Source organism: Petromyzon marinus, chromosome 45 (genome assembly GCF_048934315.1).
Source record: "Petromyzon marinus isolate PM22_M1 ecotype Great Lakes invasive population chromosome 45, UKy_Petmar_22M1.pri1.0, whole genome shotgun sequence".
Classification (NCBI taxonomy): Eukaryota; Metazoa; Chordata; class Hyperoartia; order Petromyzontiformes; family Petromyzontidae; genus Petromyzon; species Petromyzon marinus.
The window spans coordinates 1,902,405-1,919,209 of record NC_133711.1 but is presented as its reverse complement, the minus strand read 5'-3'; the positions used below and the strand labels follow the sequence as shown (position 1 = coordinate 1,919,209).

Genomic DNA, 16,805 nt, shown 5'->3' with positions numbered 1-16,805 from the left:
GCAGAAGCCGCCATGTCATTGCTTTGAAAATGAGCTGCTAGCACACATCAATACTCATCCCTCAATGATCCGCCAACCCCCAGAGGCTGCATCACCTCACCCGCACCCAGCGGTTAACGTTTTGTGTTGAATTTAATGGCATAAATTGCAGTATTTGAGGTGCTGGCCCCATGCCACTGTGGACAGAAATCACCGCTCACAATCAGGAAGGCTGTGCATTAATGTACGAATCGGAGGTCAACTTCGGACATCATTTTTCGAGGGTCAACAAAATTAGTAGTGCTAATTTGTGGTTGTTCTAATGAGACACTGGCCATCGTCACAGTAATGTGGAATTTCCACCACTGGTTCAGCGCCGCCAACTTGGTTTCGAGCCACGCCACGCTCTTGCGCAAATTGAGCTGTGGCAGAAGTGACACACGGTGGCATGCTGCTACGCGCGATTCTATCTGGGTGTATACTCCAGTATTTGGCAGCTGGCTGTGTGAAGCACAGACTGGCTCGGTGATGAGCGTGCACACCTCTGGGCTGATCATCTGCACTCTCAGCCATCGGCCAGTAACACGTTGCTGTGCTCTGCTGCCTCAGGTCGACCAGGTTTTGCTAATGTGGTTTCACATGATTAATATGAGCTTCTGTCTTGATCGATCGATGCTTGCTCAGTTTTGTCATATGTGACCATTATATAAAATCAGCAATGCCACTTGTAAGTAATAGTACTCCCGTCATAAATAATCGTTACAGCTTTGTGTACACAGTTATTCATCTGTGTATTGGGGTATTGAACACAATACATCTGTGCAGAAGTGTTGAGTGTGGTTGATACACTCTGTGGACAACTAAATCGAAAAAACAACTACATGATTTCACAAAGAGGAATTTCTTGCTGACTTGTGCATACTGGACATTTGTGAAAAAGACCATTATAGCTCATCGGATTCCTCCAGTCTAAATAAAGATTCTGATTCTGATTTCTAATGCAATTAGGACGCTCAATGTTTCCCACAGTGCGCCGTTCTAATTCTCTTGGCAATTGGTTGTAAAATTAGTTAACTTGTGCCCGGTCAGCTCAGTAAGCCGAATGTGATGTGTCCCAGAGTAGGATTTTCAGATGTAACTTGTTTAGATTCGTCGTTAAGACACAGCATTATTGTTATCATTATTTTAGAAGTGCTCCGTGCAGCATTATGGAAAGCATCTGTGGGCATCAAACATTTGGCTCGGTGAGTCGCATGCCTCGACTGCTGCATGTGTTCTGACAAACCGGTAGCCCGGTGAACTGTCCTGCTAGAGGGGTCCATATCCTCAAGGCCTCTGGCTCCTATAGGCCATGGTGGAAAACCCTAAGCCTCCGGTTGCTGTGTAACTCACCACTGCACCAGTCGGCGTGGAGTTGGCTATTTCTGTATTTCCACCAGTTTCTGTTTGGTGTAGATGTTGAATAGCCTGCGTCAGATTAATATACAATAGGATAGTGTGTGGTGTGTATATATATGCAGTGAGGGAAAAAAGTATTTGATCCCCTGCTGATTTTGTACGTTTGCCCACTGACAAAGAAATGATCAGTCCATAATTTTAATGGTCGGTTTATTTGAACAGTGAGAGACAGAATAACAACAACAAAATCCAGAAAAACGCAATGTCAAAAATGTTATAAATTGATTTGCATTTTAATGAGGGAAATAAGTATTTGACCCTCTCTCAATCAGAAAGATTTCTGGCTCCCAGGTGTCTTTTATACAGGTAACGAGCTGAGAACACTCTTAAAGGGAGTGCTCCTAATCTCAGCTTGTTACCTGTATAAAAGACACCTGTCCACAGAAGCAATCAATCAATCAGATCCCAAACTCTCTACTATGGCCAAGACCAAAGAGCTATCCAAGGATGTCAGGGACAAGATTGTAGACCTACACAAGGCTGGAATGGGCTACAAGACCATTGCCAAGCAGCTTGGTGAGAAGGTGACAACAGTTGGTGCGATTATTCGCAAATGGAAAAAACAAAAAAGAACTGTCAATCTCCCTCGGCCTGGGGCTCCATGCACGATCTCACCTCGTGGAGTTGCAATGATCATGAGAACGGTGAGGAATCAGCCCAGAACTACACGGGAGGATCTTGCCAATTATTTCAAGGCAGCTGGAACCAGAGTCACCAAGAAAACAATTGGTAACACACTACACCGTGAAGGACTGAAATCCTGCAGTGCCCGCAAGGTCCCCCTGCTCAAGAAAGCACATATACATGCCCGTCTGAAGTTTGCCAATGAACATCTGAATGATTCAGAGGACAACTGGGTGAAAGTGTTGTGGTCAGATGAGACCAAAATCGATCTCTTTGGCATCAACTCAACTCGCCGTGTTTGGAGGAGGAGGAATGCTGCCTATGACCCCAAGAACACCATCCCCACCGTCAAACATGGAGGTGGAAACATTATGCTTTGGAGGTGTTTTTCTGCTAAGGGGACAGGACAACTTCACCGCATCAAAGGGACGATGGACGGGGCCATGTACCGTCAAATCTTGGGTGAGAACCTCCTTCCCTCAGCCAGGGCATTGAAAATGGGTCGTGGATGGGTATTACAGCATGACAATGACCCAAAACACACGGCCAAAGCAACAAAGGAGTGGCTCAAGAAGAAACACATTAAGGTCCTGGAGTGGCCTAGCCAGTCTCCAGACCTTAATCCCATAGAAAATCTGTGGAGGGAGCTGAAGGTTCGAGTTGTCAAACGTCAGCCTCGAAACCTTAATGACTTGGAGAAGATCGGCAAAGAGGAGTGGGACATAATCCCTCCTGAGGTGTGTGCAAACCTGGTGGCCAACTACAAGAAACGTCTGACCTCTGTGATTGCCAACAAGGGTATTGCCACCAAGTACTAAGTCATGTTTTGCAGAGGGGTCAAATACTTATTTCCCTCGTTAAAATGCAAATCAATTTATAACATTTTTGACATGCGTTTTTCTGGATGTTTTTGTTGTTAGTGTGTTTCTCACTATTTCAAATAAATCTACCATTAAAATTATAGACTGATCATTTCTTTGTCAGTGGGCAAACGTACAAAATCAGCAGGGGATCAAATACTTTTTTTCCCTCACTGTACACACACCACACACTTACGAGGGCAATTGGCCAAACTTTTTAAAGGACCCACCTAAAATGTTTTGGGACTAGAACCATTATGAGTAAATATTCTTTCATATGGCAGTGTGGTTTGCAACGGTATATACTGTCAGCGAAGTTGCTGAGCCAGTTAGGGGCTCTGGGTAAATAATGGGCGTTATTAGTATTATTACCAATTCTTGTCATGTCCACAATTACTGGTAAATCCAGTTCTCGGTTGCAAGAGATTTTTTTTAAAAAATGATCTTTGTGGACTCTTACCGTGGGTTAAACAATAGTATATCCACCCAACCCGATCGAACCACTTCACCTTATCGCCAGTGCTGTCATCATCACCATCACGATCCTTTCTTCTAGCGCCCTTCACATCCTGGGTTCTGTCCGGCGGTCGTGTCAACAAATGGGAGGGGGCGAGGAAATGAACGTCGGGCATGACAGTGTGCAGTGCTAGCACGCACTCCCCACCACCGCCGGTAATTCGGATGTGGGTCATTTGAACTTTACTCCCTTAACACCCCAACATGGACACATATGGGGCCCTCCCCGCTATCGCGACTGACGTCAGCCGGGCTGTAATGTTATTTTCCTAAGAGGGGCCACACGTTGGGAATTCACTGAAACAAAAACGATTGGATCACTGGTCTCGTGATAGAAATATGTACATAACCACTGTACGTAGCGCTTGCGTATGAAATACATGTCAATGAATTGTGCGTATACATTGCGTGCATGTTAAGTTTGTATTTATCCACAGTACATGTGTGTAAAGTGGTATTACAATACTTAGGTCAAGTGCACGTATGTATCTGTTCAGTCACAGCATCGCGCTGTGAGAGTCAACGCAGGCTCTCATGTGCAGTCACTTCGCACCCATTCATTATCACTGTCTCGTCTTCGTAACTCATATCCAAAATATGACATTTGTCAGTTTCACTCGTGCCTGTGGGTATTATTAATGTGTGTACATTGGGTGCAAGATTCCGCTGCAGGGCAATGAAGAACACGTGTTCAAAACAACAGCATGATTGCAGAGACCATGTTTTAGTCATATGACGCCTTATCCTGTTAGCTTGGGTAGTGCGGTGTAGATGTTTCCACTTCACGGCTCTGAAACATCGCAGGGTCCTGCCAGGCATCGATCGCAATTAATCTTTCTCTGCAGAGATAGCGTTGCGCTTGTAAAGACTATTGTTTCCTACCTTTCGCCATCATCAGAGGTGAGCGCTTGCCAAATTACCACCAGTTTGATGTACCATCCCTGTACAGTTCCAGACAAGTGACGTGTATTGTTTGTTGTTTTGGGTAAGTATCAGTGGTAGGATTGGAAGCGTGCAGTTATGAAGTGCCTTTATTGTGAATCGCATCAAAGCGTTTCTTGGAACGAACACGTGTGAGCCAGCCAGATGATGCAGCCGTGGCTCCTCCGGCTCGTGAGCCAGTCTTCCCCGGCTGGACTCTGCAATTCCCCCAGCCGTCCGATGATCGTTTCTGCCGGCAATTACTGAGCGGTGCGTTTTTGGCCACGAAGTGGACTGTATAAGGCCATGACCAATTGCTGGCTGGTTTCACGCGACAAAATCAAATCAACATCTCGGTGGCGAGATGTTATCTCCCTCGCCTGTTATGCAGGAGGTCGTGGGTTCGATCCCGATATTTGGAGTTTGCATGTTCTCCCCGTGATCACGTGGATTTTTCTTCAGGCCCTCCAGTTTTTCCCTCCGCGTTTGGAATCAACATCACGCGTTTAGAGCATTTGACTGACATACATTTCCACGTGATAAGCCACTGTGTTGAGATGTCATTTGTGGCCAGGTCGCTTCCGAAAACGAGCTATATAGATCAGGTGTGCTTTACCTAGCAAAATATAAATAGTAAAATAACATATGACAAAGAAAAATGACCAACGTACAGCTTTAGGATGTTTATTTATTTGGTGTCCGGCCAGGTGGCTTGGCTGTAGAGCGAATGTTGTGAGTTCAAATCCTGGTTGGGGGGTTGACTCAGCCCAATATTCCTCTGGGGTCGATAAAATAGGAACTACTGTGTGGGCAAGTCAACAGAGGTTGTCCTATGGGTAGATTCACTCCCGCTATAGGAATGTGGCATTTTCACCACTTTCTCAATGCTGTAGACAGAAGTTGAGCTCTAATGCCTCTATGCTCAATAGAGCAGGAGATCAAGTGGTTGACAATTTTGATTTAAAGCTTTCGTGACAGCAGGGATTCATATTCTTGGTTCTTTCGGTAAAGTCACCTGATGATGATTGCTTGTGTTGCAGTCGAAACGTCGTGAGAATTTTATTGTTTTATATATTTTTTTATTATTATTTTATTTGTTTCCCTTCTACGTGACTTTTTTCCGAAAGAACCAAGAATATGGTTGACAATTGTTTCATGGTGCACAGCAGAGTTGCCGCCTGACATGCCTGCTCTGTCCATCACTGCTGGTGCCCACTGTTAGCAGGGCTGGGAGAAGGTGCAACATGTGCGTGCGACGATAGAGATGCCGATGACCAGGAGACACATACACTGTACACATACACAGCAGGTCGGTGAGCATCATCTGCCTGTCGTGCGGCTGCTGATGTAGATGCAGAGCAACAGCTACAATTTCCCCATTCAGGTGGTCAATCCAGACAACCGCGTCAGGAGCAGCGGCGGAGTGTTAATCGCCGTGATGTCTCCTTCGTAATTGTGGATCGGGCATTACGTCATCATACGTTGTGTGCTCTGTTTTGGATGGCCACAGTCGCACCCTGGAGAGGTTTCTTTATTTTCTAGTTGTGCATCAGGCATCCGCACCTACCGCCTCGGTTTGGGCAGTGGATGCGGTTTAGGTTGGACCATGAGCTTCATGGAAGATCAAACCCAGGGATCTTCTGCGTTGGGTCTTTCACAAGGTGGTGTTTGGTCGGGGGTTCTTTTGAACTCCGTTCAGCTTTCCGAGCTTCATTAGGGTTGAATTCGCATTGTTTAAAGTTAAGTGCATTGGTTTAAAAAAAAAAAGGCTTCGGTGACCTCATGAGCTGACACAACACATTTCCGTAGCTCATCATAGCATGTTGGCTTATTGAAGTAGTGTCGAGTCTTATTAGAGTTTACAAGCGGAGCCAATTTCTAGCCGTGCCGTTCGAGTGCGGATGGACACCCTCCCCCCTCGTCGTCTGCTTGTCGGCCGCGCTGCCTCTGCGCTCCGCCGCCGCGGCTGTGTCCGCAGTGACTCTTCAACACCACGACTCTCTCCCCACAGTGGACTTCATTCACTGGGCGACGTTGTTTGCAATAGGAGGCTACTGTGCTCTGCTGCCACGGCGGTAACAACAAACGTTAACGAATACCAACAGCTAAGCTGCACAACAGTAGTCATTTGGGGATACTAGCCCTGCCATAGCAGTGTGGATTTTACAATACTGGCGAAGCACCTAGACTCATTTGGGAAGGGGTGTTTATTAAACGTGGCGGTCACAGTGCCGCTGCATCTTCCCTGTGTGGCAATTATCCTCATTGTGCTCCCACGTGGTGGAGTCAACGACATTGCATGGAAGAAATGGATTGGTCCTGTAACAATTCACTCTCCTGAGTAGTATTTGCTGTTGAGGGGGCAGAGTATACAGGCCACGGCGACCTGCATGGCTCATACTAAAACAGGCACCCTTAATTAACATCTCATAACAATGTAGCATGCGGCGTTAAATAGACAACTGGACAGTCTGTAGCAGTGCTGGTCGCTGAGCCAGCTTGCTCGGAGGTGGCGGTTCAACTCCCTTTGTCCCCACCCCCAGTCATCACTGAGAGGCGTTATCAGCCACATGCCATATCGGTGACAGTAAACTGCCCGCTAACGTCGCTTAAAGTCGTTGGCCGTTGTGAGTCAGTGTCAGAAATCTCTCGTTTTCAAATATAGCACGAGAACGCCAATGGCACGGAGTCGTGTCCAGAGTTACTTAGAGGAGATGCAATGAATCATGTTAATCCTGTAAAAGGATCCTGTGTGTTTAACTCGAGACTGAATGACAGGGCCATGGTGGTCCAATCACAGAATTAAGGTCAGAGGTGAAGTAAAACAGTGGGGCAGACAGGCTGTGGTTTTTGTCTGTGTTTAGTCAGTGCGCGTTGCAGTGATACAGAGCACAGCACGTGGAAGTCACCCCTTTCTCCGGGCAGATGACGTCCATCTCTGTTATTTACATGATGAGCTTCAGGAATCCACTCTGGAAGAAAACAGCATTTCGGGTCAAATCTGGAAAGGAAGGTCCATTATTGGTCGAATTCAGCAGACGTGTTATTATTTAACCATCCTAATTGTGATGCTTGTCAATAAAATAACCTGTTAATGCATCTTGTCAGATCTTGGAAGCTGAGCCAGGTTGAGCCTGGGTAAGCGCTTGGATGGACGAGCGTCCCACGCGGAACAGGCTGCTTTAAGCTATGAAGCTGTGGAGCTGCATGGTGGGAAGCAGATGCCAATGCAGCAAAACACATTATTGTACTCTCCTCATGTGCCCCCAGTTCCGTGCTCCAATACCTTCACTCATCCACACGCACCAGTGTGGTAAAGAATGGTCAGAAAACCCCCATGACCTGCATAGTGTGGGGGAGGCCCTCACCCACCAGTGGATTAACAAAAGTTGCTGTCCATGAATTCTTTGGTCTATGACAGCAGATCTGGGGCGATTGCCCACCGATCAGCTGTTGCTTTGAGACTGGACGGCGTGGCGCGACCTAGACAGACGATGCCTCGGATGTTTGAAGGAACCGGCGCTTGGGTGGATGCGACACAGGTGCTCCGTAAACATTTTTTCCCAGCCAGAGTTCATCGGGAGGAGGAACCGTGCTCCAACGGATGAGCGGTTGCTACCTCTTGGAGATCTAACGGGGCCCTGCTTGGGGGAGTGGGGGGGGGGGGATGGGGTGGGCGGGTTTGGCCGGGGGCACTGTTGGCAGAACACTCGCATGGACAAAAATGAGCATAGTTGGTTACGTACGGCGTGGTAGAAGTTCAACATAGATACATACGCACCGGAACACCGCAACTTGGAGGTCCGCTCAGCTATTTACACAACCCATCAGCACTCGGGGAGTCAATGACACGAGGACTACTTTGTGGGAAACCAGCAGTAGTTGCCCTGTGGAGAAGATCTCCGCCCCCCCGTCATGGCAATGAGGAATTGACAACATGTGCATGCACTCGCTAACGGAGTCGAGCGCCGGGTCTCCCACCGGGCAAGCGCTCGCTCCGCGAGCTGTTTTTTGACAGTGCTGCCGTGGGTTTCCCGGAAACGCGGCGGCCTCGAGTCTCCCAGCTGCGTTTGTCAGACCGATAAGTCAAGCGGGCTGCCGGCGTGCCGTGTCGCTCGGGCGACGTTCAAGTGAAGAAAGCCCTCGGTGGGAGAGGATGATCCGCGATTCGTCTCCGGGTGCCGGCCAGGCCTTTTGCGCGCACGCAGCTCGACACCGGCGGTAGCGACGGTGTTAACGCTGACACGGCGCTTCACGTCATCACATCCATTCTGGTGTCCGTGCTGAAACGTCATCTCGGTGGGTGAAGGATAGACGTGCGCGCAGTTTGACATGCCACCGTGATTAGTCACGCGAGTGAGAATCGCCAATGCCTTTTATTGTTGCCCCTGGACAAATCACCCGAATCGCCCCCGAATAGGTGTTGATCTCATCGAATATCGCAAGCTAAGCAGAGTGCCGCCCGATTACTCCTCGACTGGGTGGCTGTCGGGGCTTGCCAGGTGTTGTAGGCGCAGGGGCTGCGGAGTGGATGGATTATGGAAGTGCTGAGTGTCACCACCGCCCGGCTAATGCGTGGTGGGTTCTCTTGAGGATTCTCCGGTTTCCTCCCAGCAGTATGGAAAGGTATATCGCTGCCGTATCAGTGAGCCTAAGTAAGAAATAACAGCTTAATCACAACGCAGGGTTGTACATTAAGGTGTGATCTATTATCAATGAATTTATTGCACAATTATAGGGACAGGTGATAAAACCACGCACCGTAGTGTAGCGGTTAGCGCGCTGCGCTACGAACCCGGCAACCCGAGTTCGATTCCCGCTAACGGCCAACACCGGTGACGATTATCTGAACCGGTCCCAGGCCTCCCCTAGGTCGACTCAGCCTCATATGAGTCCCTGGTGTGGTGTGTAAACGTCACCACTAGGGAGACAAAGGCGGCCCAGGCGTTCCCCCGCCACTCGGCTGCGATCGTTTCAGAAGCTCCCTGCCGTGTTCTGTAGTCCACTTCTCGAGGTCCCTGTACTTGTTGTATACGAGAAGGGGCGTGCAGGCGCTCTGCGCACCAACACTGAGCTTTTGCAACTGACTAGTGTGGGCCGTGCCTCACGTGAGGGCCGCTTCAGTCACAGACTCAGAATCTGTCTAATTATAATCTCTATAATCTCTACGACAACGTTATGGACACCCTTTTAAGAACAGGGATTTTTTTTTACTGAGTTCCACAAGATGCCCATTTTTGTTGAACCATTCGCTAGTTCATTGCTGCTCAGCGACAGTCAAATCCCCGTTGTTATTTGAAATTGATCTTCTGATGTCCGTCAGTTCAGTGCTGGCTTATGTAGCTGCTGCTCGTGATGTGGATTCTGAGTGATTAGCCAAGTTGTAATCGGGCGCGACCCTGCCGAGTTTCCAATCTTCTAAGAGATCACGCCCATTAGGGGGCTTTTAGAAAAACAACAATCGCCGAGGTTTTGTAGAAACGGCTCAGAGGTGCACTGCGCGTCCCAGTGGTAGTGATAATAATAATAACACTCAAAGTGTTATTGTACAGCAGAGTCATTCACACAAACTGCATCTCACAGCGACTTGCACGATGCGCAGCTAGCCGAGGCGTGTAAATATAGACGTATTTTGAGACTGTTAATGATGAGTTTGTATACACGTGGGAGGAACCGTAGCACCCGGAGAAAACCCACGTGTTCTAGGGGGCAACACAGAATCACATACGGAGGGAACATATGGAGATTAGTTCACACTTGATGGTCCGCTTTCTCCTGGCTTGCCAGGGTATGGTGCCACCTCGACAGCTACAGTAAGGTAATTTTGTATGGCATATGAGTGGGTGGGAAGCAACACTTTGTGTAAGATGTGATCATTGAATATTAAGGTCCTTCAACCAATCCAAAGCGGCGGTAGACGCTCTACGGACTGCGGCGATGCCGCCAGGGTGTGTGGCGTGGACGGCGGCACTCGTCGGTGATGCGTTTGGTGATTTTGGGCTTTTACCACGGTCGCAGTTTGGCGAGTCTTTGACTTTCCATTAATGTAACGACGTGGTACGACGCGCATCTCCTGTGCTGCGTCCGAGCGCGGTTCAGCGTGGTCCACAGCCACCGTGAGAGGGATCCAGCAAAACTCTCGCTGTCTCAGGGATCGCGTGCAGCACAGCCGCCACCGCTACCTGGCTGCGCGTGATGGCAACAGAGCCGGTTTAGAGCCCCTCGTGGTTCACTCGGGCCACCTGGCAAGTTTGGCAGGGAATTGCCCAGCACGCTGTGTCGTGGAAGGAGCGTGTTTAAGAACGGACATTGACCGATAAAATGGAGAGGATAAACAACACCCTGGGGCATCGCTCACCAGCGAGTGCCGTTCAGTGGCAGTCACGGCTCAGTGCTCAAGTTTGCATCGCAGGAAACACGATGCTGAACAAACAAATACTGCCTCTAAAACTAAACGTTTCGTTTGTGTTCAGTTTGTTGTCGTTCCCCCCTCACCTCCGATAAGCACGGTTGGCTAAGTACGGTGCAAAAGACGTTCAACATACATACACACGTCTCACCCGTGGGATCTCGCCTGGTGAAATATCGCAATTAGTTACCCAAACCATTTCATCTGCAGTGGCATGCGCTGAAGATTGAAGATACTGTTTTGTATGAATAGCCATTTGTTTAAAAAAATACATTTTCCCATTGGCACACGAACGATACTGCTCTACTCAACACAATTAGCTCTCTGTGGCTGAAAGTGTGTTGTTTTAAGACGGATAGACTGGAAGGTTTCTGTGCATCCCAAAAGCCTCAGCGCTCTGCTTGTGGAGGACGATTTGAGCCAGCGCCATGCAGGTTCTGCTTTTTCATTCCACGCTCCCGCCCTGAATTAAACCAGGTTCCCCAGTGAGAGAGCGTTTGATGCTTTCAGCATGGGTCACCAGCCACCGCGCGAAAAGGCTTTTGTGGAAATCTTGTTTCATGCTAAATTTGGCCTGCCTCAGTGCCGAGCGTTACGCAGCACGAAGCCTCCCAGCAAACCGCTCACCCCCCCGCTTGCCCGGTTAAAGACCAGCTGGTGCGCTGCTGTGAGAGCCGTCCTGGGAGGCAGGATGTCAGATTTTTCAATGGGATCTGATGGCAGGAGGGGCCCAGAGGCGAGGTGTGGAGGCGTCTCCAGCATGTCTCTGCCGACCTCTTGACCCTGACGCGGCACGGCGACAAGACGGCTTCAGTTTGCTCTGCTGCAATTTGCAACTCGCGCACTCCTTTAAGTGGATATCGTGGAAACCTCTGAGCGATCGATAGTGTTATGAACGTCGTTAAGTTACTAATAACGCTCCTACCTGTGTGTTTACTCGTGAGGGAAACGCTAATCGACCGCACGTGCAGAGTGAAACGGTTTTCAGCAAATGTTCGATCAATTCTGGCAATGCGACTGCTTTAATAAATGTAAATATTTTTTCTTTCTCCTGTTCGTTGAAAAGTAAACCCAGAGCGGGCTGTGACGCGGCCCGGCGGCAGCACCTTCACCGCCCCTTGCAGACATTTGTGGTTTTAACCTGGCAGGCCACCCTGGTTATTACTTCGGGCGTATTAATCGAAAAGTACGTAACGCCGTCTGCTTCACAGTGGACGTTGAGGTTCCCACGGCGTATATTCGAAATGAGCAGGCCGTTTTGTGCCGGCATGATGGTCCGAATCTGCTAATACTTGAGAATTCGCCCTGAAAATTACTGAGTTTGGATTACGCAGAGCAGCAATCGTCACCCCCTACCTGCGGACGGATGCCCACTTGCAGGCAAAGATGCCCGAGTTGATTTGTGGGCAACACGGAGACCAACTTCCAATGCGTGTGCTCCTTGCACACTTGAGATGAGATGCCGATGACGCAAGGCAGGCGCTGCAGGGTTTGCCGCGGCATTTAAGGAACGCCAAAGCGAATGAATGCTGCCGAGCGACGCTCGTCTCCGGTGGCGGTGCCGAGCCCGTGGTTTATATTTCACACCGGAGCCGGCCTCTCTCGCTCCATGCCACAGCTGCCTCTGCAGTCTCCCCCATTGGGAGCAGCCCTCACCAGGTGGTGGCTCAGTCCCCACGACCTCATCCCATGGAAGACAATGGGCAAAATCGACCCTGTCAGGGAACCGAACTCATGGTCTCATGAATGAATGAGCTCCACGCGCTATTAATACGTTACACGCAGCCGTACATAATTTACGCGTTACTTATAGGCATACATAATTAATTGCGGAATTAAATTCGGCGAGATAGCCATGAACTCGTGGTCCGCAAGCTGTGGGTTATTTTAATATTTGGAACGTGGCGAGCTGTTTGCCGTTGTGGCGTCCACTTCACGGGGAAGTGTTGCACTCTGGGAATTCTCCCGCGGGAGTCTCGGCTGGGAGGATGACAGCAGGCAGAGGCCCAGCGGCGGATTAACGGACGGGTGAGATGCTGCAGCTGCAGCCAGGCGATCGTAGCCATCGTTATTCCGCTTGTTCACCCAGGAAAGGCCTTGCTGAGTCTCAAGACTTTTTCAGGAGGGTCCTGCCAAGTTTTCGCACTGGTGGGGGTGGGGGGGTAGCGATGTTGCTATGCGTAATCTCAGTTTAATAATTTGTAGGTTATTTTTTCTGCATTGGGATGTTTGGCCAAGACCGGTTGCATTGTGTTTTTTTTATTCTTGGGTCTTACGGTAAAGTCACGTAGATAGGTTCAGAGAAAATAACAAAAAACTACGACGTTTTGATCGCAACACAAGCGGTCGCGATTGAAACGTCGTAGGTTTTTTGTTATTTTTTTGTTCTTTTCTTTGAACCTATCTACGTGACTTTACCGAAAGACCCAAGAATATGAATTCCTGTGGTCAAGAAAGCTTTAAGGTCAAGATTGTGTGTTTTGTTCAGCTATGGGAGGAAACCAGAGAACAGAGAGAAATCCTTTTCAGAACAGGAGGACATACAAATTCCACACAGAAAGGCACCCGAGTCAGGAAACTAACCCCGGCCCTTCTTGTTGTGAGGCACGGGTGCCACCAATGCGTCACCCTGCTGGCTTGTCAGAAGCTGTGAACTGTGTGAACTTGGGGAACTCGTGATCGAGGTGACTGGGCGAGTATTTTGAAATGCCGTGCGCGCATTTGTGCAACCGTCTGCTGCTGAAGCAGCCTCTTGAGTGATTTCCACACCCTCTGTTGCGCACTGGCAGATTTGCTGCCCACAGCCCAGAGCACATCTGTACGAGTGGTCAGATTCGTGTGCGGCGTTCCTTTCGAAAGCGTGTGTCAAAGTCTAAGCGCCATGTTGTTAGTTCCAATCATCTAATCGTCTAAAGCAACCTCTGCGGTGAAATATATTTTGGGGTGGTTTTACTTGTTGTTACATGTCGGCATAATGCGTTACCGTGGTCATGTGGTGGGTGGCGGTGACGACGCGTCAGTTCATTTCGTCCAGGTCACTCACGGGGCCCCTCGATGTTCCCGTCAGATGCGCTCAGAACCTGGGTTCGAGCCCTGGGTTCACTGCGTAGAGATGATCCAATATCCACACAACGTGTTACCGTTCTGGACTTTTGATCAAAGGGTTTCTTAACTGCTGGAGACAAATAACCAGTGCTAAAAAGGATGGATAGAACCAGCCATAAAGGGTAAGCACGCGTGTCCCCTTGCCAACCCCTGCCGACGATATCACAGTGTATGATGTATTGCTAAGGCATTACATAATTACATGAATATTCATGTTTTGCGTTCCTTCTTAAGATTATATATGGTCGTTCATGAATTTAAAGCAAACAATACATGTATTGATAATTTTAAAAAAGTATACTATTGACATTCTATTCTTGGTTCTTTCGGTAAAGTCACGTAGAAGGGAAACAATAAAATCATAAAGAACCAAGAATATGAATCCCTGCAGTCACGAAAGCTTTAAATCAAAATTTATACTATTGGCGTTTGTTGACAATTTACCTTGATTTAATAATACAGCAAACTCTTCCCTCTCGCGAGTGTAGCAATTGCGGTTTTGTGCCAAACTTATTGAGGTACAGTTCACGGATCGCGCCCCTCTAGCTCCACAATTCGCGGGTGACCGCGAGATTCCTGTATGCACTGTAACTGTACTGCTCGCGATGATGCTGCTGCCATGGAAGGACACACACGCCGCTGTACACGGATACGTGTAGAGTATTGTTCACGACTTGAAAACGAAAATCGTTCTATATATTTACCATACAAATGATATTTAACAATAGAAAATACGAATAATATTTTTCATTCAAAGTACTTCCTGTTTAATGTTTGAGTTGATGTAGAGTAATGTAAAACATCAGGAGGGGCGAGTGTTGTATTACGAACCATGAGCCAAACTCTGGTTTTCCCATTGATGCCTTTGAGTTTACGGATCGCGGATTTGCCGATTGCGGCTTATTTCAAGAACGTAACCCCCGCGATGGGCAAGGGTTTGCTGTATATCATTCTACACTCTGTTACATGGTTTCTCTTTTGTAAGGGTTGACTCAGCCGATCGTCTTTCCTGGGTTGACAAAGCGAGTACCACTTTGTGGAAGCCAACACTGGTTGTCGAATGGAGATACTGGCCCCAGAATGTAGAATGTCCAGCAAGTGGCTCAGGACCACCAAAAGAGATTCGTACCACCCCAATGCTCTCTTGGGCAATACCCCACCGGCTGTCTGTGTCTTGGTACTTGGTGTTTAAGATAAATAAATTATGCTATTGTAAAAGGACACGAGGGCAGCTCGGACACGCAGTATTATGCGTCAGCTTTCCGTTGAGCAGTCGATGGTATTAGTCATCAACATGGTTGGTCATCGCTTCAAGCAAATGTAATCACTATCGCAGTGTAGGCAATGTAGATGTTCGGAGGTTTTATACAATGCTCTGTTGTACTCTGCAAATAGGTAGGTGGGCAAAGTGTTTTTTTTTATGTCGATGTGCAGTATCGTCATGAGCACACACGGGTGAAAATGGGCACTGCCACTGAATTTACGTGCACCACAAGCCGCGGGGAGAGCAGAGCAATGTGCGCATGACTCCTGCGTCGGTACCAAAGGCCCTCGGGTTTTTCAGGACGGTGTACGCGGCCCGGTGGAAGCGCGTTCGCCGCCCGTTGCGGAGGTTTGAATCCGGCAGGCTGCCCTGGTTATTGCCACGGGCGTGTTAACCGTACAAAGTACCGTCCGCTTCACAGTGGACTTTGAAGGTCCGCTGAAGGTCGTTTGAAAATAGGAGGTCCTTGTGTGCCGACGTCACGCTGCAAATTTTTCCGAATTCGAAAAAAGGCTTGCAAATTGCTCATTTGTGATTACATACGCAGCAACATCACCCCGCAATGTGAAACGACTGTGTATGTACGTGTCGCGATGGCCTTACGCTGTAAGAATCCACGGTCTCCAGTGTAAGGCTTTGAGCATCTTAATTCAGTTACCGGCGGCCTCGCCTAAAAGCCACTGTGTAAAATGTGATGTTACGCTTAATTTTACATTTCATTACTCGGGAAGCTTATTCAGCTTTAACGGCGCAAACCACTCATTTTCACGGTGCAGAATGCATTTTAACGACTTTGTACGAGATATTTTTTGAAGGATGTCAGGAGCAGCCCTGTGATGTCACCTACGGATCATTCGTGCCCCTTGTGGAAGGAGACTTTGCTAATTGAGTGCTCTGCTGTGGTTGGTCGACGTTGGTGACGGAAAAGTGCCCTACTGTGCCCTGCAGTGCCGGTGGCACGAATGGGACATTGCTGGTGACGATGGCACGTGGACACAAAATCCAGAGTACGCTTTTGATTGGCAAGAATGAAGGCATGATCTCCTGGCCACCGCTCCGCCTGTGACCTGGTCTGCTGGCGCGGTGTCTCGGGCCGTTGAGCGGCTGCGAGTTCCCCCGGCCTAAGGAAGTGCGTGGTGTTTGTGACGACAGATATCCGTCGGATGCGGACGATGAGGCCGTATTGGATCAGATGCCTCTGATGATGTCGGAGGAGGGCTTTGAGGCTGAGGATTGTGACTATCACAGCCTGCCCAAGGCTAGAGTTATCAAGCAGAGGCGGGGACTAGCATGGTTTTTAACAGGCGGCTGCAACAGTCTGTGCACAAGGTAACGGATGACACATTAATGACACGATACCTTGGCACTGGCAAAGCACATTCTGCTGGGGCTACTTAAATGATCTCTGGACATTAGGACGCGTCATCTGCTTTTGCGTCTGGAGCTGTGCGTCCCGTGCTGCACGGCGCGGAGAGAATGAGCAGCAGTGCGATTGGCGCGGGCAGCCGCAACGAAAGTGCATTGGGCTGCAAGCACAGCCGATTTAGGGCAGGGGTTACTCCTGTTATTCTGGCTAACCAACAGGCGTTCACCAGTATTATGCACAATGAAGGGTAATCTGATTGCGTAACCGCAGGCAGACGGGGTAACGAACAGGACGTGGGTCGCA

At 48.8% G+C, this 16,805-nt stretch overlaps 1 protein-coding gene across 3 annotated transcripts in view; it reads left to right on the top strand.

Annotated features, from left to right (window-relative positions):
* ATP9B (ATPase phospholipid transporting 9B (putative)) overlaps positions 1-16,805 on the top strand; it is a 124,382-nt gene that overhangs the window by 3,466 nt on the left and 104,111 nt on the right. For 2 of the 3 annotated variants that reach the window (XM_032971314.2, XM_032971312.2), the window contains exon 2: positions 16,289-16,465. The exons of the other annotated variant lie outside the window; for it this stretch is intronic. In XM_032971314.2, coding sequence (XP_032827205.1) covers positions 16,289-16,465 — 177 coding nt within the window. The remainder of the gene's footprint in view (positions 1-16,288; positions 16,466-16,805) is intronic. 3 annotated transcript variants of the gene reach the window in all.